General features: G+C 50.1%; 2 protein-coding genes across 4 annotated transcripts in view; one reads left to right on the top strand and one right to left on the bottom strand.

The window, feature by feature from the left end:
- Positions 1 to 21974, bottom strand: part of UFSP1 (UFM1 specific peptidase 1) — a 189692-nt gene that overhangs the window by 55501 nt on the left and 112217 nt on the right. The gene's annotated exons all lie outside the window — the stretch shown is intronic.
- Positions 1 to 21974, top strand: part of LOC310662857 (polyamine-transporting ATPase 13A3-like) — a 60786-nt gene that overhangs the window by 18168 nt on the left and 20644 nt on the right. For all 3 annotated transcript variants that reach the window (XR_014504336.1, XM_083410053.1, XM_083410054.1), the window contains exons 7-20: positions 1391 to 1460; positions 2657 to 2791; positions 4264 to 4336; positions 5412 to 5543; positions 8271 to 8453; positions 8576 to 8733; positions 10008 to 10196; positions 10319 to 10380; positions 13437 to 13587; positions 13766 to 13882; positions 16235 to 16252; positions 16391 to 16544; positions 18568 to 18688; positions 20693 to 20817. Coding sequence is in view for 2 of the 3 variants with exons in the window: in XM_083410053.1 (XP_083266179.1) it covers positions 1391 to 1460; positions 2657 to 2791; positions 4264 to 4336; positions 5412 to 5543; positions 8271 to 8453; positions 8576 to 8733; positions 10008 to 10196; positions 10319 to 10380; positions 13437 to 13587; positions 13766 to 13882; positions 16235 to 16252; positions 16391 to 16544; positions 18568 to 18688; positions 20693 to 20817 (1688 nt within the window). In the remaining variant the exon portion in view is untranslated. The remainder of the gene's footprint in view (positions 1 to 1390; positions 1461 to 2656; positions 2792 to 4263; positions 4337 to 5411; positions 5544 to 8270; positions 8454 to 8575; positions 8734 to 10007; positions 10197 to 10318; positions 10381 to 13436; positions 13588 to 13765; positions 13883 to 16234; positions 16253 to 16390; positions 16545 to 18567; positions 18689 to 20692; positions 20818 to 21974) is intronic.

Here is a 21974-nt window from a genome sequence, read left to right as displayed (position 1 = left end):
ATCAGGTGTAGTGTGTGAGGAGATTTCACCCCTCCCATATCCAAGAATCTCCTGAGGAGTCTGCTGATTCTGCAGAGAGGAGGCGGCGTGTTCTGCTCTCTACATATTCTGCTCCAGCACCACATCAGTGAGTGAGTCGGTCAGTGTGTGGGTCAGTCAGTGTGTCGGAGAGAGCGAGTGTTATAGATTGTGTGTATAGATAAGGTTGCTGCTAAGAGCAGCTGCAGGCACTCAGTGCGGTTCAGCACTCTTTATGCTAAGACCTTTTTAGCTCTGTATATAGTTGTATAATAGTTGTAGTTATAGAATAAAGAGAATATTCTACAGAGCTGCTCTCCGAGTTGTTTATATACACTTCTATACTCTGCTGTGCGGACGACTGTCTACTTGTGGAAGTGAATCCGGTGCTCACAACTCTAAGCTGTGAGTCCACAGCACTTTGACCTGTTCCTGTGCAGAAGGTGGTCTCTGGAAGTGCTACCCAGCTCGCCTAGCCCAGTCAGGCTGAAGTGGATGAGTCCAGTTAGTGGCACTGGCTCAAGGGCGATGCTGACAGTGTGCTGGTCCCATGGGTTACCCAAGAGGCAAGGTCCAAGTCCGGTCCGTGGTCAAAGGTGCAACGAGGCAGCAGTCTGCAGTAGCTGAAGCTGGGTGCAGGGCAGGGAGCCGGGTGAAGTCAGGAACAGGCATGCAAGCAGGGAGCCAGGGCAGGGCAAGAGCTAGCAACCAACAATGTTGCTCCTGCAACTTGGGACTGGGGCTGGCCGGCTTTTATCTGCCCTGAGGCATAGGGCGGCCCCAATCCTCTGGTGACGTGCCTCTCCTGGCCTGGAGGCAAGCACTCCTCCTGCGGGAACTTGGTTCCCTCCACCTCTCTGCCCTGAGCCTCTGCAGCTCAGGAGAGGCTGGAGGGTTCCCGGACCCAGAGGCAACCTCTGCTTCCCCTGACGGGGCTGAGAGTGGAGCACCTGCAGGCAATGGGTCCTCCATCACCTCCGGAGCCAGAGCAGACTCAGCTGGTGCCTGCACCTGAGGATCCAGCACAGGTGAGGACCCTTCAGGCTCATGCCCCAGCCCCGGCTCAGCTGGTTCTGGAGGTGGGGAATCCTGTGCAGGCTGGGATTCCTCAGGTTCAGCATCTGAGTCTGAATCCCAGGCAGCTCAAGGACCCCCCTTTATTTTTTGTATTGCATTTGAAGAGGCTGGGAAGGAAGGTAAGCGACCGGCGGGCCGAGAGGTGGGGGGGGTGGAGATCAGGGCGTCCTCTTTCTGCATTGCTTCTGAGATATTAGCTGGGACAGAGCAACGAGGGAAAGATAATTCACCCCCTCTGCTGCCCCCCTAATTCTGAGCACATGCATTCTCCCCCCAATCCAACTTCTGTCTTTAGGAGGCTTTTCTACGGAGCCAACCAAATTGACGTTCAAGTGCCTTCCCTTCCCAAACTCCTCATCAAGGAGGTAAGTTTGCAGCCTTTGCAGTCTTTGTATGTGTGTTTGTGTGCATATTGGTCACCCGGGACATTCGCAGGGAAACCAAAATGCTTGTTTACAAAGCTATTGTACCACCAACCTTATTGTATGCTTGTGAAACATGGACCACTTCTAAACGCCATCTCCAACTCCTCGAAAGATTCCATCAACTGTGTCTCCGAAAATTTTTACACATCACTTGGGAAGACAGGCAAACTAATGCCAGGGGACTGGAAGAAGCAAAGATCCCCAGTGTCAAAGCAATGATTCTTCAACATCCACTTCGTTGGACTGGTCATGTGCGGATGCCTGATGATCGTCTTCCAAAGCAACTACTCTATTCTGAACTTAAAAATGGAAAGCGTAATGCTGGTGGTCAACAAAAGAGGTTTAAAGCCTCTCTCAAGGCAAATCTAAAAAAATGTAGTATAAACACCAACAATTGGGAAACACTGGCCTGCGAGTGCTCCAGTTGGAGAACAGCCTTTCCCAAAGGGGTCACGGGGTTTGAAGACACTCGAACTCAGGACGCAAGGGAGAAACGTGCTAAGAGGAAGGCACGCTTGGCAAATCCACACCGTGATCGACTCCTGCCTGGAAACCAACGTCCCCACTGTGGAAGGACGTGTGGATCCAGAATTGGCCTCCACAGTCACTTACGGACTCACTGTTAAAACCGTGTTTATGGAAGACAATCTTACTCAGCTACGAGGGATCGCCCAAGAATTGGTCGCCCCTGTCGGAGGCTGTGGTGTGTTTTCAAATGCCACTCGCTGGAAACCACAGGAGGGGGGAGCGCCGCTCTTGTGTTTGAATCCTGCTTTGTGGGCATCCCATAATGGGCACCTGGTTGGCCAGATTTAGGTTTGACGAGGCCCTAAGCTACTGAAGGTAATGGGGCCCTTTGTATGTCCTTTGTCAACAACAAATGGTCACTGCTTTTTGTGTTGAATATATGCTATATGGTAATTTGTGGAACTAATAGGTATCTAAAGCCCCCCCGAAGGTCATTTAGACCAACCCACCAAAATGCAGGAGTCCCTGGCAGGCAGGCCGCCCAGCCTCTGCTTAAAGACCTCCAACGAAGGAGAACGCGCCACCTTCCGAGGGGGTCTGTCCGATGGCTCTATCCACCACAAAGTCCTGACCTCGCCGGGGCCTTCTCCTCTTCCTCCCCTCCGCAGGTGTTGAACCCTTTCTACATTTTCCAAGCCTTCAGCATGGTGCTCTGGTCCCTGGATAACTACTACCTGTACGCCTCTGCCATCCTCTTCATGTCGCTGGTCTCCATCTGCTCCTCCCTCTACACCATCCGGAAGGTACCGCCCGCCAGGGTCACGGTTGGCGGAGGGTTGGGGGTGTGGCTGGGAGGGGGGGCAAAAGGGGAGAGGGTGCGATGGCGGGTGGTGGCTTTGAAAGAGAGACCACGATGGCCGCCAGCCCAGGTGTCTTTGAAAAGAGGGCGGAACAAATTCACAGAGGAGGAGAGGGCCATTGATGGCTGCTAGCCGCAGTGGCCATGCTCTGAAGCAATGCTTCTGGGCCTCCGTTTCTGGAAGCCACAGGAGAGGACAGTGTCACTCTTGTGCCCGGATCCTGCTTGCCGGTTCCCCGCAGGCCTGAACAGCTGGACCAGGTGAGCCCTTGGCCCTGCGGGACCTTTTTACGAGAGGAGAACGAAATTGTCACGAGGTCGTAAGCAAGCTTTTGAGTCCCACAGGGCTCCTTCTGCACGGGTGGCACTGTGGGTTAAACCACTGAGCCTAGAGCTTGCCGATCAGAAGGTCGGCAGTTCGAATCCCCGCGACGGAGTGAGCTCCCGTTGCTCAGTCCCTGCTCCTGCCAACCTAGCAGTTCGAAAGCACGTCAAAGTGCAAGTAGATAAATAGGTACCGCTCTGGCGGGAAGATAAGCGGCGTTTCCGTGCGCTGCTCTGGTTCACCAGAAGCGGCTTAGTCATGCTGGCCACATGACCCGGAAGCTGTACGCCGGCTCCCTCGGCCAATAAAATGAGATGAGTGCCGCAACCCCAGAGTCGGACACGACTGGACCTAATGGTCAGGGGTCCCTTTATCTTTTAGGGCTTCTTCTGAGACAGGCGTAGGGCAGGCACACATCCCAACACACCCTACACTCCCAAAAAGAGGGCACAGATTTGTGTGGAAAGGTGCTGTTTTGCAGATGTGAGCTGCACATTTAGAAATACAGTGGTGCCCCGCAAGACGAATGCCTTGCAAGATGGAAAACCCGCAAGACGAAAGGGTTTTCCGTTTTCAGAGGTGCTTCGCAGGATGAATTTCCCTATGGGCTTGCTTCACAAGACGAAAATGTCTTGCGATTCTTGCAGTTTTTTCCCGCTCCCCAACCCCTTTTTCTAAAGCGCTAAGCCGCTAATAGCCTTTTAGCAGCTAATCTGCTAATCCCTTAAGCCTTTAATAGCCGTTAATAGCCCTTAAACTGCTAATAGCGCTAATCCGCTAATGGGGTTGCAAGATGTGCGTTTTACGGCAATTACAGCCATTACAGTGGTGCTTCGCAAGACGAAAAAACCGCAAGACGAAAAGACTTGTGGAACGGATTCTTTTCGTCTTGTGAGGCACCACTGTAATGGCTGTAATTGCCGTAAAACGCACATCTTGCCCCCCCCCCCCAGTTGCTGGAACCTGCAGGGGTGCCGCTCCTGCGTTCAAATCCTTGCTTGCAGGCTTCCCTTTGGGCACCTGTGAGGAGGACAGGGTGCTGGGCTGGACCTCCCTGGGGGCTCACCCCACCTCTCTCCTCCTCCCCCCAGCAATACGTCCTGCTGCACGACATGGTTGCTGCACACAACATCATCCGTGTGACGGTGTTTCGGGGGCCGTATGGTGAGTGAGCGCCGCGGAAGGAGGGAGGGAGGTCCTGGGGCTCAGGTTCCCTTGGCAGGTGTGGAGGGGCTTCGGGACGCCCTCGCAGCTACGAGAAAAAAGGTTCAGAGCCAGAAAGTTTGGGGAACCCAGCGTGGTTGAATCACACGTGGATCATATACACCCGGCCATAGTTGATTCTCTCCACTTCCAGCATCGCTTGGGGCCGTGTGGGCAGTGTGTGGAATAATAATAATAAAAAAATTTATTGTTTGTACCCTGCCCATCAGGCTGGGTTTCCCCAGACACTCTGGGTGGCTTCCAACAAATATTAAAAATACATTAAAGAAGGGGAGACCTGCACAAAGCGCTCCGAGATCTGGGGTTGAAGGGTGGTACACAAATTTAATTAGGAATAATAATAATCTGGTATGTTTTGTTCTCCTTTTCCTCTACTCCGGTTATTTTGAATAAAGTTTCCTAAAAAGCCCTATGCGGCTTAGGACCCTCGTACCTACGGGACCGCCTCTCCTGGTACATCCCACGGAGGACCTTACGGTCTTCAAACAAAAACATCTTGGAGGTCTCGGGCCACAGGGAGTTTAGGCTGGCCTCAACCAGAGTCAGGGCCTTTTCGGCTGTGGCCCCGATCTGGTGGAACGCTGTGTCCCAAGAGACTAGGGCCCTGCGGGACTTAACATCTTTCCGCAGGGGCGGCAAGACAGAGCTGTTCCACCAGGCCTTTGGCCAGGGCACAGTCTGACCCCTTCCTTTGGCAATCCTCACAGAACTCTAGCCCAATGGTTGCCATTAATTAGATTTGAATTGATTTTAGAATGTATTTCAATTAATTGATTGTGATTTCATGTAAACTGCGTTACTTTTACGGTTAGCCACTCTGAGCTCGGCTTCGGCTGGGGAGGGCGAGATATAAATAAAATTTTATTATTATTATTATTTATTATTGTGGGGTTTCCCAAAGAGGCGCCTGGTTGGCCCCTGTGAGAACAGAACGGCTAGAGGGCCCCCCTTTGGCCTGACCCACCAGGCCCTTCTCACCGTCTTCTGCAGCGATGGCTCTCCTTCCTCTCCGCAGAGACAGAGGAAATCTTTTCCACGCAGCTGGTCCCGGGAGACGTCCTGCTGGTGCCTCCCGAAGGCCTGACCGTCCCGTGCGATGCGGTGCTGATGAGCGGCACTGCCATCGCCAACGAGAGCATGCTCACAGGTAGGCAAGGCTGCCTGTGCTGGTCCGGGGGGGCGGTTTACCACGCGGCGTGGTCTGAGTCCGGTCCTAGGTCGAGGGTATGGAGGCTGTCCGTCAAGGGCGAAGCGGGGTCCAAGGCAAGGAGCCAGGCGTGGTCAGGAACTCTGGAAGAGCAGGACAGGGTGCTGGCAGGAACAGGTTAGCAACGATTTTGCTCCCGCAACCTGGGACTGGGCTGACTGGCCTTTATCTGCCCCGAGGCATAGGGCTGTTCCGGCCCACAGGTGACTCGCCTCTCCTGGCCTTAAGGCGAGCACTCCTACTGAGAGAATTTACCGTATTTTTCGCCCTATAGGACGCACTTGTTCCCCTCCAAAAATGAAGGGGAAATGTGTGTGCGTCCTATGGGGCGAATGCAGGCTTTTGCTGAAGCCTGGAGAGTGAGAGGGGTCGGTGCGCACCGACCCCTCTCGCTCTCCAGGCTTCAGGAGAGCCCCAGCGCCAGCCCCACAAGGTTGGGGGACAGAGGGAGGCGGAACGCCGCCATCCCGCTGTCTCCCGAAGTGGTTTGGAGGCTGACAGCGGGGAGACCCCGCCGCCAGCCCCGCAAGCTCCGGGGACAGTGGGGAGGTGCAGTGCGTCTTCCCCCTGTCCCCAGACCTGATCTGAAGGCGGGGAGAAGAGCACTTCTCCCCACTGCCTGCCCCACAAGCGCCTGGGGGGGAAATAAAATTTTCTTTCTTTATTTCCCCCCCAAAAAACATGGTGCGTCCTATGGGCCGGTGCGTCCTATGGGGCAAAAAATACGGTAGTTCCCTCCACCTCTCTGCCCTGAGCCTCTGCAGCTCTGGAGAGGCTGGAGGGTTACTGGACCCAGAGGCAACCTCACCTTCCCCTGATGGGGCTGAGGATGAAGCACCTGCAGGCTGTGGGTCCTCAATCACCTCCGGAGCCAGAGTGGAATCACCTGGTGCCTGCTCCTGAGGATCCGGCACAGGTGAGGGCCCTTCAGGTTCAAGCCCCTGCCCCAGCTCAGCCGGCCCTGGAGGTGGGAACTCCTGTGCAGGCTGGGATTCCTCAGGTTCAGCCTCAGAATCGGATTCCCAGGCCGCCACACTGCCTCTGGTATGGGCGGAGGCGGAACTGCGTCTCCTTAGGAGCTGATCTCCTGCCACCCTCTCATTCTGGAGGGATAGAAGGGAGTCCTTCACCCAGCACAGAGAGTTAAACCAGACTCCCTGCCCCAGGAGGCCACCAAGCTGGGTGGTTTTATAGAATCCCAGAACTGTAGAGTTGGAGGGGACCCCAGGGGTCATCTAGTCCAACCCCCTGCAATTTCAGGAATCTCAGCTGAAGCCATCCAACCTCTCGCTGTAGCGTTCCCAAAGCAAGGAAGGATTGGACTCTGATTAATAAAATACCCACGAGGCTTGACCAGCAAGACTCCAAATAATTTAGAAAAACTATTGGATTGATTGGGGATTTTTAATTTTTATTCCGTACTTTGTGTTTTTTATATTGTAGTTTTATGTTCTGAACTGCCCTGAGATCTACGAGTTTAGGGCTATGTACAAAGTTAATTAATAATAATAATATTTTGATGATATACGACACTGAAATGTTTAAATGTTTCTGTGATGGTCCTTGAGTCTCCCTGCCACCCTTGCCGTCCTTTCCTGCCACACCAGGGGTTGGCGCAGCACCCCCCCCCTATTGAGAACCACCAGTTGAACAAAGAGGTCCCCAAGCTGTTTTCAAATAAAACAGCAGGTGAAAACACAGCTGCAGGCTACTCCACAGCCCGAAGCACCAAATGTTCCCGAATCCTAGTTTCAGCATGTGGCATTCCCAAAGCAAAGGAAGGATTAGACTCTGATTAATAGAAGACACACAGAGGCTTGACCAGCAAGACTCTGGGAGGGGTGCGTATAATAATAATTCTTCTCCACCCCTTGGCCCAGGTCGTTTTATTCACAAAAGAACTTTGTACACAGCGTTCGTAAGAACCAATCAGATTTCATCTGAACATTTCAAAAAACCCCACATGGGACAAAGTCAGATCAGAAGAAATTCTTTTAACTACAAAGAAACTATTTCCTACTTAAGCATGCATATGTTATTGTTGTTTAGTCGTTTAGTCGTGTCAAACTCATGCTGGTCGATTCGAGAACACTGTCCCACCATCTCGTCCTCTGTCGTCCCCTTCTCCTTGGGCCCTCCATCTTCCCCAACATCAGGGTCTTTTCCAGGGAGTCTTGTCTTCTCATGAGGTGGCCAAAGTCTTGGAGCCTCAGCTTCAGGATCTGTCCTTCCAGTGAGCACTCAGGGCTGATTTCCTTCAGAATGGAGAGGTTTGATCTTCTTGCAGTCCAGGGGACTCTCAAGAGTCTCCTCCAGCACCATAATTCAAAAGCGTCAATTCTTCGGCGATCCGCCTTCAGCCTTCAGCGTAATGTAGTAACAGACAGAGAGGTTTGATCTTCTTGCAGTCCATGGGACTCTCCAGAGTCTCCTCCAGCACCAGAATTCAAAAGCACCCATTCTTCAGCGATCAGCCTTCTTGATGGTCCAGCTCTCACTTCCATACATCACTCCTGGGAAAACCAGAGCTGTAACTATACGGACCTTTGTTGGCAAGGTGGTGTCTCTGGGCATCAAATGAGGGGAATTAAGACTAAGAGAGCTGACTAAGAGAGACTAAGAGAGCTGTATACAAGTGACAATAAAGTATTTCAATTTCAATTTCAGGTGAGAGTGTCCCTGTGACCAAGACAGCCCTGCCAGACCCATCCCGAGGGGCCAGCGGGCCCCTGCAGGACCTTGCCTACGACCCCGAGGAGCACAAACGGCACACCCTTTTCTGCGGCACCTCCGTCATCCAAACGCGGTACTACTCTGGGGAGGCTGTTCGGGCGCTGGTCATCCGGACAGGTAAGCGCACCTTGGGGCGGCGGTGGGCTCCTGTTTCTGACTCAGGACGTCGAAAGGATGTCTTTCTGTGTCTGTGGGTTTCTCCCGCTTTTTCGGAGCCCTCACTTGTGTCTCTCCGCCAGGTTTCTCCACCTCCAAAGGGCAGCTGGTCTGCTCCATCCTATTCCCCAAACCGGCAGATTTCCGCCTCTACCGAGATGCCTACCGCTTCCTCCTCTGCCTGGTCGGCGTCGCCGGGATCGGCATGCTGTACTCGGTGATCCACAGCGTGCAGCAGGAGGTAGGTCTCCTCCAGAGGAGGCTGGGGTGCGGTACTATTCCTTCCCTTGATCGGGACACTAGACTTCTGTTGATGCAGCCTAGAATAGCATTCGCTTTTTTTGCTGCTGCATCACACTGTGGGCTCAAGTTCAGCTTGCGGTCCACTAAAACCTCTAGATCAGCGGTTCTCAACCTGTGGGTCCCCAGATGTTGTCGGACTACAACTCCCATCATCTCTGAGCTCTGGCCTTGCTAGATAGGGGTGATGGGAGTTGTTGTTCAACAACATCTGGGGACTCTAGATCCTTTTCACATGTACTATAGGAGTAATAATTTTTTATTTATACCCACACCCATCTGCCTACGTTTCCCCAGCCACTCTGGGCAGCTCCCAACTGAATATTAAAAACACGATAAAACATCAAACATTCAAAACTTCCTTAAACAGGGCTGCCTTCAGGTGTCTTCTAAAAGTAAGACAGGTGTCTTCTAAAAGTAAGACAGGGCTGCCTTCAGGTGTCTTCTAAAAGTAAGATATTTCCTCGACATCTGGTGGGAGGGTGTTCCACAGGGAGTGTGCCACCACTGAGAAGGCCCTCTGCCTGGTTCCCTATAACCTCACGTCTCGCATGGAGGGAACCGCCAGAAGGCCCTCAGAGCTGGACCTCAGTGTCCGGGCTGAATGATGGGGGTGGAGATGCTCCTCCAGGTATACTGGGCCGAGAGTGTTTAAGGCTTTCAAGGTCAGCACCAACACTTTGAATTGTGCTCGGAAATGTACTGGGAGCCAATGTAGGTCTTTCAGGACCGGTGTTATATGTTCTTGGTGGCCGCTCCCAGTCACCAGTCTAGCTGCCACATTCTGGATTAGTTGTAGCTTCCGGGTCGCCTTCAAAGGTAGCCCCATCTGGGCGCATGGCGGTAGTCCAAGCGGGAGATAACCAGAGCATGCACCACTCTGGCCAGACAGTCCACGGGCAGGGAGGGTCTCATCCTGCGTACCAGATGGAGCTGGCAGACAACTGCCCTGGACACGGAACTGACCTGCGCCTCCGTGGACAGCGAAGAGTCCAGAATGACTCCCAGGCTGCGCACCTGGTCCTTCAGGGGCATAGTTGCCCCATTCAGGACCAGGGAGTCCCCCTTACTGCCTGCCCCCCAAAACTGCTAGTAATCCAGGTGTCCCCCCCACCCTGTATTTGTGCACCTGGTTCTCCCTGCCTAAGCGCAGAACCTGACCTTTGTCCCTCCGGGCTAAGCAAACCTATTCCTCTCTTTCTCCCTCCTGACCAGGAGCTGGTCGGTCGCATCATCCTCAAATCCCTGGACATCTTGACCATCACGGTGCCCCCCGCCTTGCCGGCGGCCATGACGGCCGGCCTGGTGTACGCCCAGCAGCGCCTCCGGGGGCAGCGCATCTTCTCCATCAGCCCCCAGCGCATCAACATCTGCGGGCAACTCAACCTGATGTGCTTCGACAAGGTACCAGACCCCGACCCCCGATCCTCGGAGGGAGGGAGGGAGGGAGGGAGGTGGGGACACCCTCTCCTCTTCCGGCCTCATCCTGGGAGCGTCCACGGCAACTGCTGCTTCGTCTCTTGCAGACGGGAACCTTGACTGAGGACGGGCTCGACTTCTGGGGTTTTGTGCAAGCCCAAGATGGTTGGTGAGTGAGCGGGAAGAAGCATCTACAGCTGGGCTCTGCCTGCGCGGTCTGAGGCAGCGATGCTTGTGAATCTCTTGCCCTCAGGTCCCACTTGAAGGTCCGGCCGTGTAATGCCTCTCGTTTCATCGTTGTTTTATTTACACATTCTCCCCCCACCCCACCCCCGAGGGCCTTCTGTGATTTTTATTAGTTTCAATTCATTATACAACATCAAACATTAAAACAACAAAAAAGACAAACAAAGCACCCCCCCCAAAAAAAAGAAACAAAGAAAGAAAGAAAAACATTACATAACATAAAACACCAACAAATTAACAAATAACTAAATCACACAACAATAATTGACTTCCCTTCATCTCGGTTTCGGAATGTGTTACAAAAGATTTTCTATCTGCAGTTTCATTTTCTTAAAACTCTTTACGTCGCAAGCGTTATATCAAGCCTACTGTGATTTTTAATTTTTTTACATCTGTTTCAATGTATGTCATAAATTTATTCCATTCATTACTAAACTTTGTACCTTTTCGGTTTCTTATTTTCTGTGTCATTTTTGCTAATTAATCAAATAGTTTAGATTCCCACTCATTAATAGTTGGGATTTTTGATGTTTTCCAGTTTTGTGCTATTAATGTTCTAGCAGCCACTGTTGCATATTGGAAAAGTGTTTGGTCTTCCTTTTTAATTTCTTGTTTTATTTACACATTCATTCATTACCCTAAGGCAGGGGCCAGCAAACTTTTTCAGCAGGGGGCCGGTCCACTGTCCCTCAGACCTTGTGGGGGGCCAGCCTATATTTTTTTTTTGGGGGGGGGGTGAACGAATTCCTATGCCCCACAAAAAAAAGCCAATGCAATTCTGGGCTGCATCAATAGGAGTATAGCATCTAGATCAAGGGAAGTAATAGTGCCACTGTATTCTGCTCTGGTCAGACCTCACCTGGAGTACTGTGTCCAGTTCTGGGCACCACAGTTCAAGAAGGACACTGACAAACTGGAACGTGTCCAGAGGAGGGCAACCAAAATGGTCAAAGGCCTGGAAACGATGCCTTATGAGGAATGGCTAAGGGAGCTGGGCATGTTTAGCCTGGAGAAGAGGAGGATAAGGGGTGATATGATAGCCATGTTCAAATATATAAAAGGATGTCACATAGAGGAGGGAGAAAGGTTGTTTTCTGCTGCTCCAGAGAAGCGGACACGGAGCAATGGATCCAAACTACAAGAAAGAAGATTCCACCTAAACATTAGGAAGAACTTCCTGACAGTAAGAGCTGTTTGACAGTGGAATTTGCTGCCAAGGAGTGTGGTGGAGTCTCCTTCTTTGGAGGTCTTTAAGCAGAGGCTTGACAACCATATGTCAGGAGTGCTCTGATGGTGTTTCCTGCTTGGCAGGGGGTTGGACTCGATGGCCCTTGTGGTCTCTTCCAACTCTATGATTATATGATTCTATGAAATAACCCAGAGATGCATTTTAAATAAAAGCACACATTCAACTCATGTAAAAACATGCTGATTCCCAGATCACCGGGAGGCCGGATTGAGAAGGCGATTGGGCCAGATTTAGGGCATTGATAGGCAAACTAAGGCCCGGGGTCTGGATCTGGCTCAATCGCCTTCTTAATCCGGCCCGCTGACGGCCTGGGAATCAGCATGTTTTTACATGAGTAGAATGTCTGCTTTTATTTAAAATGCATCTCTGGGTTATTTGTGGGGCATAGGAATCCGTTCAAAATCCCCCATCATAATAGAGTCCAGCCCCCCACAAGGTCTGAAGAAGAAGAAGAGGAGGAGGAGTTTGGATTTGATATCCTGCTTTATCACTCCCCTTAAGGAGTCCCAAAGCAGCTAACAATCTCCTTTCCCTTCCTCCCCCACAACAAACACTCTGTGAGGTGAGTGGGGCTGAGAGACTTCAGAGAAGGGTGACTGGCCCAAGGTCACCCAGCAGCTGCATGTGGAGGAGCAGGAATCGAACCCGGTTCCCCAGATTACGAGCCGATTGCTCCTAACCACTACACCACACTGGCTCTCTTTTTTCTGCTGAAAATGTTTGCTGACCCCTGCAGCCTAAGGTCCCAGGGCGGCTTGCAACATCAAAACGCAGCATTGAAAACAATCTTAAGACAACTTGCAATCATACAAAATTATTATTATTTATTTAATTTCCATACCGCCCTTCGTCCGAGGATCAATATAAAAACACAAACTGCGTAATGTAGTAACAGACAAAAACAACGATCTCTCTGGTTTGTTAGGCCGTAGATTGTTTTGTTAGCCAAAGGCCTGGGAGAAGAGGGTTTGCTTTTGCCTGGCAACTACCGTATTTTTCGCTCTCTAGGACACACTTTTTCCCCTCCAAAAATTAAGAGGAAATGTGTGTGCATCCTATGGAGCGAATGCAGGCTCCTTGGCTTCAGCGATAGCAACGCAAAGCCTCCAAAGCGCAGAGGGAGCGCTCCTTCCGCACTCCGGAGGCTTCGCGTTGCTTTCATTGAAGCCTGGAGAGCGAGAGGCGTCGGTGCGCACCTGAAGCCTTCGGAGCACAGCCCGAGTTCCCTCTGCGCTCCGCAGGCTTGGGGTTCCTTTTGCTGAATCCGGGAGAGGAAGACTCTGCTGGCTGCAGCAGAGAGGGAGAGCTGCGCAGCGCCCCTTCAGTCAGCGGGAGGAGAAATGGAAGGGGCTCCGTTTCTCCTGCCGCTTCGCTGAAGGGGCGCTGAGCAGAGAGGGGGAGAATTTTTCTTTCTTGTTCTCCCCCTCTAAAACAAGGTGCGTCCTATAGAGCGAAAAATACGGAGGTGCACCTCAGGTTTGCCTCCTGTTCAGCTGCAAACCACCCCAGGATCCCAGGATCAAGTGTGGTATATAAATTAAGTAAGTAATCGTGATAATAGTCCTCTGGAAGCTGTGCAGGGCCTCTTTGGGGAGGGAGTTCTGCGGTTTGGGGGGCTGCCACAGAGAAGGCCATGTGCCCAAGCCTTTGAGCGCTTATCCAGAGAATCTCCTCTGCCCTCCTCAGCGCTCTAGAGAGATTCTCACAGCCCCATCTTCTTCCTCTTTTAGCTTCCTCCCAGCAGGGCAGGACGTCCGGGGACCCGGCCTGTCCGGCTCGCCCTTCCTTGCCACCATGGCTGCCTGCCACTCGCTCACCACCATTGGGGGACGACTTTCGGGGGACCCCCTTGACCTCAAGATGTTCGAGGCCACCGGCTGGGTAAGGCGTTTGGGGAGGGGAGATGGCGGGGGCACGGCTCTGTGTGTGTGTTTTGATCGGCACTGGAGACCGGAGGCTGTGGCTGAGTCCCTTCATGGCCACCGCGGCTCGCCTCAGAGAAGGGACCCTCGCGTCCCCCACTTGGGGCGCTGCCTGAAGCCCCCCTTCTTCTTCCCAGGTCCTGGAGGAGCCGACCCAAGAGGAGACAGCCCTGCACGACCAGATTCAGCCCACGGTTGTGCGGCCCCCTGACCAGACGCCTCCTGCCACCTCGGAGGGGACCCCTGAGGACGAGGTGAGTAGGGGGCTTTGGGAGCCCTCCCCTGAAAGGTCACCTTGCCCACTCGGCCGCTTCAATTCAAAGTGTTGGTGGTGACCCTGAAAGCCTTAAACGGCCTCAAAGGCCCAGTAGATCTGAAGGAGCGTCTCCACCCCCATCGTTCTGCCCAGACACTGAGGTCCAGCTCCGAGGGCCTTCTGGCGGTTCCTTCATTGCGAGAAGTGAGGTTGCAGGGAACCAGGCAGAGGGCCTTCTCGGTGGTGGCTCCCACCCTGTGGAACGCCCTCCCACCAGATGTCAAAGAGAAAAATAACTAAAAGTCTGGTAGACTTTTAGAAGACATCTGAAGGGAAGCTTTTAATGTTTAATAGGTTATTGTATTCTAGTGTTTTGTTGGAAGCTGCCCAGAGTGGCTGGGGGGACCCAGCCAGATGGGCGGGTATAAATAATAAATAATAAATTATTATTATTATTATTATTATTATTATTATTATTATTATTCAGTTGGACGAGCTGGCGTTGCGCCAGGAGCCACACAACACCCGTTCCGCATCCGAAAGAACCGGGTCTTTTAGCGCAGCAGCACGTACTCTGTGGAACTCCCTGCCCCTTGATCATGAAGCAGTCCTCTTCGCTGTTATCTTTTCGGCACCTGCTTGAAAACATTTTGGTTCTGGCAGGCCTGCCCACAGGTTTTGAAAGATAATAATAATAATAATAATAATAATAATAATAATAATAATAATATAATAATTTATAATTTATACCCCGCCCATCTGCCTGGGTTTCCCCAGCCACTCTGGGCGGCTTCCAAAAGAATATTAAAATACTGTGATACATCAAACATTAAAAGCTTCCCTGAACAGGGCTGCCTTCAGATGTCTTCTAAAAGTCTGGTAGTTGTTTTTCTCTTTGACATCTGGAGGGAGGGCGTTCCACAGGGCGGGTGCCACCACCGAGAAGGCCCTCTGCCTGGTTCCCTGTAACTTGGCTTCTCGCAGCGAGGGAACTGTCAGAAGGCCCTCAGAGCTGGATCTCAGTGTCCGGGCTGAACGATGGGGGTGGAGACGCTCCTTCAGATATACTGGACTGAGGCCGTTTAATCTTAGGGCCAGGAAGAGAGCTTTATTCCGTTTTTATTCCTGTTGAAAGCTGTCTAGAGTGGCTGGGGCAGCCCAGTCGGATGTTTTATCTTGGGATGGGGGCGAAGTTTTTATTATTACTACATTTTATAACATGTGTGAAGCAGAGGAGGCAGCTATAGCAGCTGTTGAAAACAAAAAAATGAAACCCATAAAATAAATGGCTGCAGAAACCCAGCCAGACTGGTTCAGTATAAATAATACAATTAATAAATAATAATTTATAAGAACAACACAGAATGATCACAGTTGTGTGCGGGTTAAATCCTTGTTTCATCTTTTTTATTTTTTGGTAAACTGCTTTAATAATAAATAACAATAAATTTTATTTATACCCCGCCCTCCCCAGCCAAGGCCCGGCTCAGGGCGGCTAACAACCAATAATAAAAACAAGTTGATTAAAATACAACTTAAAAACAAGTTTAAAATACAACATTAAAACATTAAAATGCAGCCTTTGAGGTGATGTTTCGCTTTTTGTTTTTTCAACAATCGAGCCGTGTATAAATTGTACAAAATAAATAAAAAAGGTACTATGTTTTTCCGTGTATAACATGCCCCCATGTATAAGACATCCTCTATTTTGGGGGGGGGGGGACTCCAAATTGAGAAAATGGGGGGGAGGTTGTATCCGTGTATAAGAGGACCCACAATTTTGAACATAATTTTTAAATAAAAAAAACCTAGTCTTATACACGGAAAAGTATGGTAATTAATACTAGCACAATGCCTTTGGGTCTCTGGAGCCCCGATTTGCTGGCTCTTGCCCAGGTTCTTATGCATAAGGTAAAGGTTTAGGGACCCCTGACCATTAGGTCCAGTCGTGGACGACTCTGGGGTTGCGGCGCTCATCTCGCTCTATTGGCCGAGGGAGCCAGCGTACAGCTTCCGGGTCATGTGGCCAGCAGGACTAAGCCGCATCTGGCGAACCAGAGCAGCGCATGGAAACGCCGTTTACCTTCCCACCGGAGCGGTACCTATTTATCTACTTGCACTTTGACGTGCTTTTGAACTGCTAGGCTGGCAGGAGCTGGGACCGAAAGACGGAAGCTCACCCTGTGGTGGGGATTTGAACCGCCAACCTTCTGATCGGCAAGCCCTAGGCTCTGTGGTTTAACCCCCAGTGCCACCTGCGTCCCTTCTTATGCATAATGACAATTGACGTCTTTCTTTCTTTCTTTCTTTTTTTCTTTCTTTCTTTCATCTCTCTCCCTCTCTCTTTCAGGAGCTGATGGAGCTGATGGTGAGTGGTACCTGCTTTTCTCCTCCCGGCGCCACTGGAGTTTTCTCCACCTTTTGGGGGGGCTTGGGGATGGGAAGCGCAGGGGCCCCGAGACAGCCTCCCGCCTGGCCCTTCTGCTCACCTCCTCGCCTCTTGCAGAAAGTCTACGAAATTGGCATCTTGGCGCAGTTCCCCTTCTCCTCCAGCCTGCAGCGCATGAGCGTCGTGACCCGGACCTTGGGGGAGAAGCGACTGGTGGCTTACATGAAGGGCGCTCCGGAGACGGTGGGCAGCCTCTGCCGCAAGGAGACGGGTGGGCTGCTTCTTTCTTGAGAGTAATCGCTATGGTTAAGATCGTGGGTAGGCAACCGAAGGCCCAGGGGCCAAATGTGGCCCAATCGCCTTCTCAATCCGGCCTGCGGACGGTCTGGGAACCAGCGTGTTTTTACACAAGTAGAATGTGTGCTTTTATTTAAAATGCATCTCTGGGTTATTTGTGGGGCACAGGAATTCGTTCGTTTTTCTTTCCAAAATATAGTCCGGCCCCCCACATGGTCTGAGGGACAGTGGACCGGCCCCCTGCTGAAAAAGTTTCCTGACCCCTGATTAAGATTAATCGTTGTCCCTGTTTATTACCTGCCCTGCGTCTTAGGGTCCCAGGGCTGGTTGCAGCCGCGTTGAGGATGCAGAGCTGTAAACAGTTCAAATGATATTTATTCAAATTTTAACAAATACAGAAAAAATAAAGAAAGACAAAATACAGTGAAAAAAGAGAAAAATAAGAATAGAGAAAAAATTTAAAAATACATAAAAACCACACCTCCACCCCACCAGCAGGAAAAAAACCCCTTCCATTTTACACAATTCCATCCTTCAATGACTTGTTTCCTCAACCTCCTCCCGCCTCCCTTTTTGTATTCCAGTTAATAATTAAGTCAGCAAATTTTTTCCATCTTTCACTGCTTGCTCACTTATTTATCTTAATCCATTTAAACAGTTCAAAACAAACTGCAGTTGCTATAACAGGGTGGTTCCTAATAATAATAATAATAATAATAATAATTATACCCCACCCATCTTGCTGGGTTTCCCCAGCCACTCTGGGCAGCTTCCAACGAAAGATTAAAAATACATTAAAACATCAGTCATTAAAAACTTCCCGAAACATTGCTGGTTCCCTGTAACTTGGCTTGTCGCAGCGAGGGAACCGCCAGAAGGCCCTCAGCACTGGACCTCAGTGACCAGGCTGAAGGGTTGGGGTGGAGACGCTCCTTCAGGTCTACTGGGCCTTTGAGGCCATTTAGGGCTTTCAAGGTCAGCACCAACACTTTGAATTGTGCTCGGAAACATACTGGGAGCCAATGTTCCTTAAATTATATAAATTATATATTGAACAAGGCCTTAACTACTGCGCTTTGGAGTTGGATTATAATACTTCAGAATTTTTGGGAGTTCTACCCCCTTTTTTTGAATTTTGGTCATTTAAGGTTTATGAGTTCTCTATTTCCTTCTGAGGAAACCGAATAGTTCAGTGAGGCGAGGTTTGTAGCCGGCATCCCGTTAAGGCCTTGTTCAATTTTAGGTTTTTCTAATTTTCCCCTCAAACTTTTTGATTTTTATTATTTAGTCTATTTCCATAAGATAATATTTCTAGTCGATTAGAAATTGGATCCAAACTACAAGAAAGAAGATTCCACCTAAACATTAGGAGGAACTTCCTGACAGTAAGAGCTGTTTGACAGTGGAATTTGCTGCCAAGGAGTGTGGTGGAGTCTCCTTCTTTGGAGGTCTTTAAGCAGAGGCTTGACAACCATATGTCAGGAGTGCTCTGGTGGTGTTTCCTGCTTGGCAGGGGGTTGGACTCGATGGCCCTTGTGGTCTCTTCCAACTCTATGATTCTATGATTACTTCTCGTTTCAGGGATTTTCATGGTATTTCATTTGTTTTGTGTACACACACAAAAAACAACAGGTGAAACAGCTGCAAGCTACCAGCCACAACGGCGGTTCTCTGTCCTCCACAGCCTGAAGCACCAAATATTTCCGAATCCCAGTTCCCGAAAACCGCAGGAGGGGAGGGTTTCTCTTGGTCACGGATCCTGCTTGCAGGTTTCCCAGTTGAGGCCTCCGCTTGACCACTGTGGGACCAGGGTGCTGGACTGGGCAGGCCACTGACCCAACCCGTTTGTAAGGAGCCTCCAGGTTCAGTGGTAGTCTATCAGTTTTCCTGGGTTCTTAGGGTTACTTGGCCCCTTGGAGATGAGTCGCTGGCCTGATCCAGCCGTAGGGCTCCTCTCCTGCCCCCCACCTTTAACACCTGACGTTGCCGCCGTTCAGTTCCAGACACCTTCTCAGCCGTGCTGGAGTCCTACACGCGCCGAGGACTGCGGGTCATCGCTCTGGCGAGCCGGCGGCTGGAGAGCAAGTTCACCTGGCACAAGATCCAGCACATCAGCAGGTCAGACTTTCTCCTCCGTTAGATGTTAACACCTGTTAAGATGGCTGAAATGTTCAGATCTGGGAGAAACACTTGCAGGGAGGCTGAAGGCACATAGATCCACATGTGGTGGAATGTAGCGTTCCCAAAGCAAGGAAGGATTGGACTCTGATTAATAGAATACACGCGAGGCTTGACCAGCAAGACTCTGGGAGGAAGTGCCAATAACAATAATTCCTGTCCACCCCTTGGCCCAGGTCGTTTTATTCACAAAAGAACTTTTTACACAGTGTGCGTAAGAACCAATCAGATTTCCTCTGAGCATTTCAAAAAACCCCGCGTGGGACAAAGTCAGATCAGGAGAAATTATTTTAACTACAGAGACTACTCTGAGCATGCACACATATCTGAGAGTAAATAAAACAGGACTAGAGGAATGCATTCAGCAAAACCCCAGAGATCATAAAACAGCAGTAAAACATGAGAGGAAGGAAGGATGGGTAGTAATAATAATAATAATAATAATAATAATAATAATAATAATAATTTATTATTTATACCCTGCCCATCTGGCTGGGTTTCTCCAGCCACTCTGGGGATTTCTTTCCTTTGTGAACTCTCTTCCTGAACTCTCTTCCTGGCCCTAAGATTAACAAACCTAACAATAGCTACATCAAAGCTAACTATCATCTATCTTTATGACCCAGGATGCCTGATGTAGCAACCAGCAACTGGTCTGTGTCCTAAAACGCTTATACAGTGGTACCTCGGGTTACATACAGTTCAGGTTACATACACTTCAGGTTACAGACTCTGCTAACCCAGGACAATTACCTTGGGTTAAGAACTTTGCTTCAGGATGAGACCAGAAATCGTGCTCTGGCGGCGCAGCAGCAGCGGGAGGCCCCATTGGCTAAAGTGGTGCTTCAGGTTAAGAACAGTTTCAGGCTAAGAACAGACCTCCAGAACGAATTAAGTACTTAACCCGAGGTACCACTGTACGTGCTTGTCAGACATAGAGAATTGGGCAGTAGAGGGGAAATGGCAGAGGTGGAGAGGCTTGTGGGATTTGATCAGAAATTATTGTCGATGAATCAAACCCAGTGAACGCCATGCTTTCATCGCAGACACAACGGCTTGATGCATATTTCATAATTCCTCATAGTAATCCCATCTGATCGCTACAGTGGAACAGTAAAAAGATCAGACAATTTTGGGAAATGATTTATAACGAGCCAAAGAAATACAGGAGAGTCTTTTAATGTATCTTAAAGTCGCTGCCAGAATTCTAATCGCAGAGGGTTGGAAGGGAGAGGATAGCCCATCTAAATCAGACTGGCAAAATAAAATAAGTGAATACGCCAAACTGGTGAGGTTATCAACAAGGTTAAGAGACACTGCAGATGGGTTTTGTCTTCCCGGAGAGTGGTATATTTACAGAGTTATGTAAAAGAACATTGTCAAACGATCAGTCCGTTGGCAGGTCTTGACTGAGCTTTGGTGTGCAAATAGGGTTTTTATTTTTATTCAGTACTTTGTGTTTTTTATGTTGTAATTTTATGAACTGCCCTGAAATCTACGAGTGGAGGGCTGTATACAAAGTTAATTAATAATAATAATAATAATATTTTGATCAAAAGATCAGTCCGTTGGCAGGTCTTGACTGAGCTTTGGTGTGGAAATAGGATAACTGTACAAAGCAAAATTTATAGTAAGTCAAATAATACGGCTAAAGTAAAGCTCAAGCAATTATTTAAGGAATTTAAATCGGGAGTGCGTGGGGAAGTTTGGGGGGTCTTGACAAATGTAATCACAAATGGATGTACGAAACTAGTTAAAGAATGAATAATGTTTTTTTTTTTAATTTCTGGTTTTGCCTATAATATCTGTTGTGCATTTCTGTTATAAAGTTTTCAATAAATAAAGGACTTAAAAGACTGTCTCCTCCATCCTCCTCCTCCTCCCTGCCCCTCATTTTCCCTGACATACACCGGCCACGATCCCCATTTTTCCTCTCCCTTGCAGAGACGTCATCGAGTGCAACATGGACTTCCTGGGTCTGGTGGTGCTCCAGAACAAGCTGAAGCCCGAGACGGTCCCGATCCTGGCCGAGCTACAGAGGGCCCGCATCCGCCTCGTCATGGTGACAGGTGCGCTGGGTGGGGCCTGGAGGCGGGGCAGCGGGTGCTCAGCGGAGGTTCAGGATCAAGAGTTCTGCTCAGTGGCGTAGCGTGGGGGGTGCAGGGGGGGCCGGGCGCAACATCTTGGGGGGGGCGCTCGCACTCGCAGCTCTCTGCCCCTACCTGGCTCACTCACTCTCTCACTGCAGTGCCGGCTGTGCGAATCCGATCCGAGCCGCCGGGTTGCCACCCACTGTGGAGGGGAGGGTGCCAGGCGTGCGGTGCAGTGCGGAGAGAGAGCGAGGGACTATCTGGGGGAAGGACAGTGCAGCAGGGGGCGCAAATTACTTGCCTTGCCCCGGGTTAGGGGGCGCAAATTACTTGCCTTGCCCCGGGTGCTGACAACCCACGCTACGCCACTGGTTCTGCTTCCCTTTGATGGGCTACCTGGCCAGGCTGATGAGCTCCCCTGCACACATACACACCAGAATGATTCTTTCCAATACCGTTTTAATATATTGATCTTAACATACATTATTGTTATTTATAATAAATAATAATTTTTTATTTACACCCCACCCTTCCCGGTTCAGGGCGGCTAACAACAAATTTAAAACAATTAATGCAATAAAAAACAGCATAAAATGTGAACAACAATAAATTCAGAATTCAAAAATCAATTTAGGGGGGAAAGCCATCCAATAAACATTAGATGATCACCAGGGCTAGCTGGCAGAATTGGTCCTACTTGGGCCAGCAAGGAGACCAGGGGAGAATTAGCTGTGGGGTCTCAGAGCGGGGAATCTTTATAAAAAGGGAAGGAAGGGGAATAAAAGATCAGGCTAAGTTCAGATTGAAAGCCAGGGGGAATAGCTCTGTCTTACAGGCCCTGCGGAAAGAGGTTAAATCCTGCAGGGCCCTGGTCTCATGGGACAGAGCAGTCCACCAGGTCGGAGCCACCACTGAGAAGGCTCTGCAAAACGCCCTGAGATCTTCAGGCGAAGGGCAGTGTGCAAATTTACTAAGTAAACAAACACACGGATGCTTGAACGGTCCATGCCCAAAGATGGGAGGAAGAAACAGTTCCGACTAAAGAAGGCTGGCGATTAAAATGAACAGAATACGCAGCAATGGCAAAACTTAACAGGAATAATAAGAAATCAAGAAGAGAGATTTTTAGAAATAGA

This window comes from Podarcis tiliguerta (assembly GCF_965153285.1).
Source record: "Podarcis tiliguerta genome assembly, chromosome: 13".
Classification (NCBI taxonomy): domain Eukaryota; kingdom Metazoa; phylum Chordata; class Lepidosauria; order Squamata; family Lacertidae; genus Podarcis; species Podarcis tiliguerta.
Note: the sequence above shows the minus strand (reverse complement) of the source record. Positions and strands in the feature narration are given on the sequence as shown.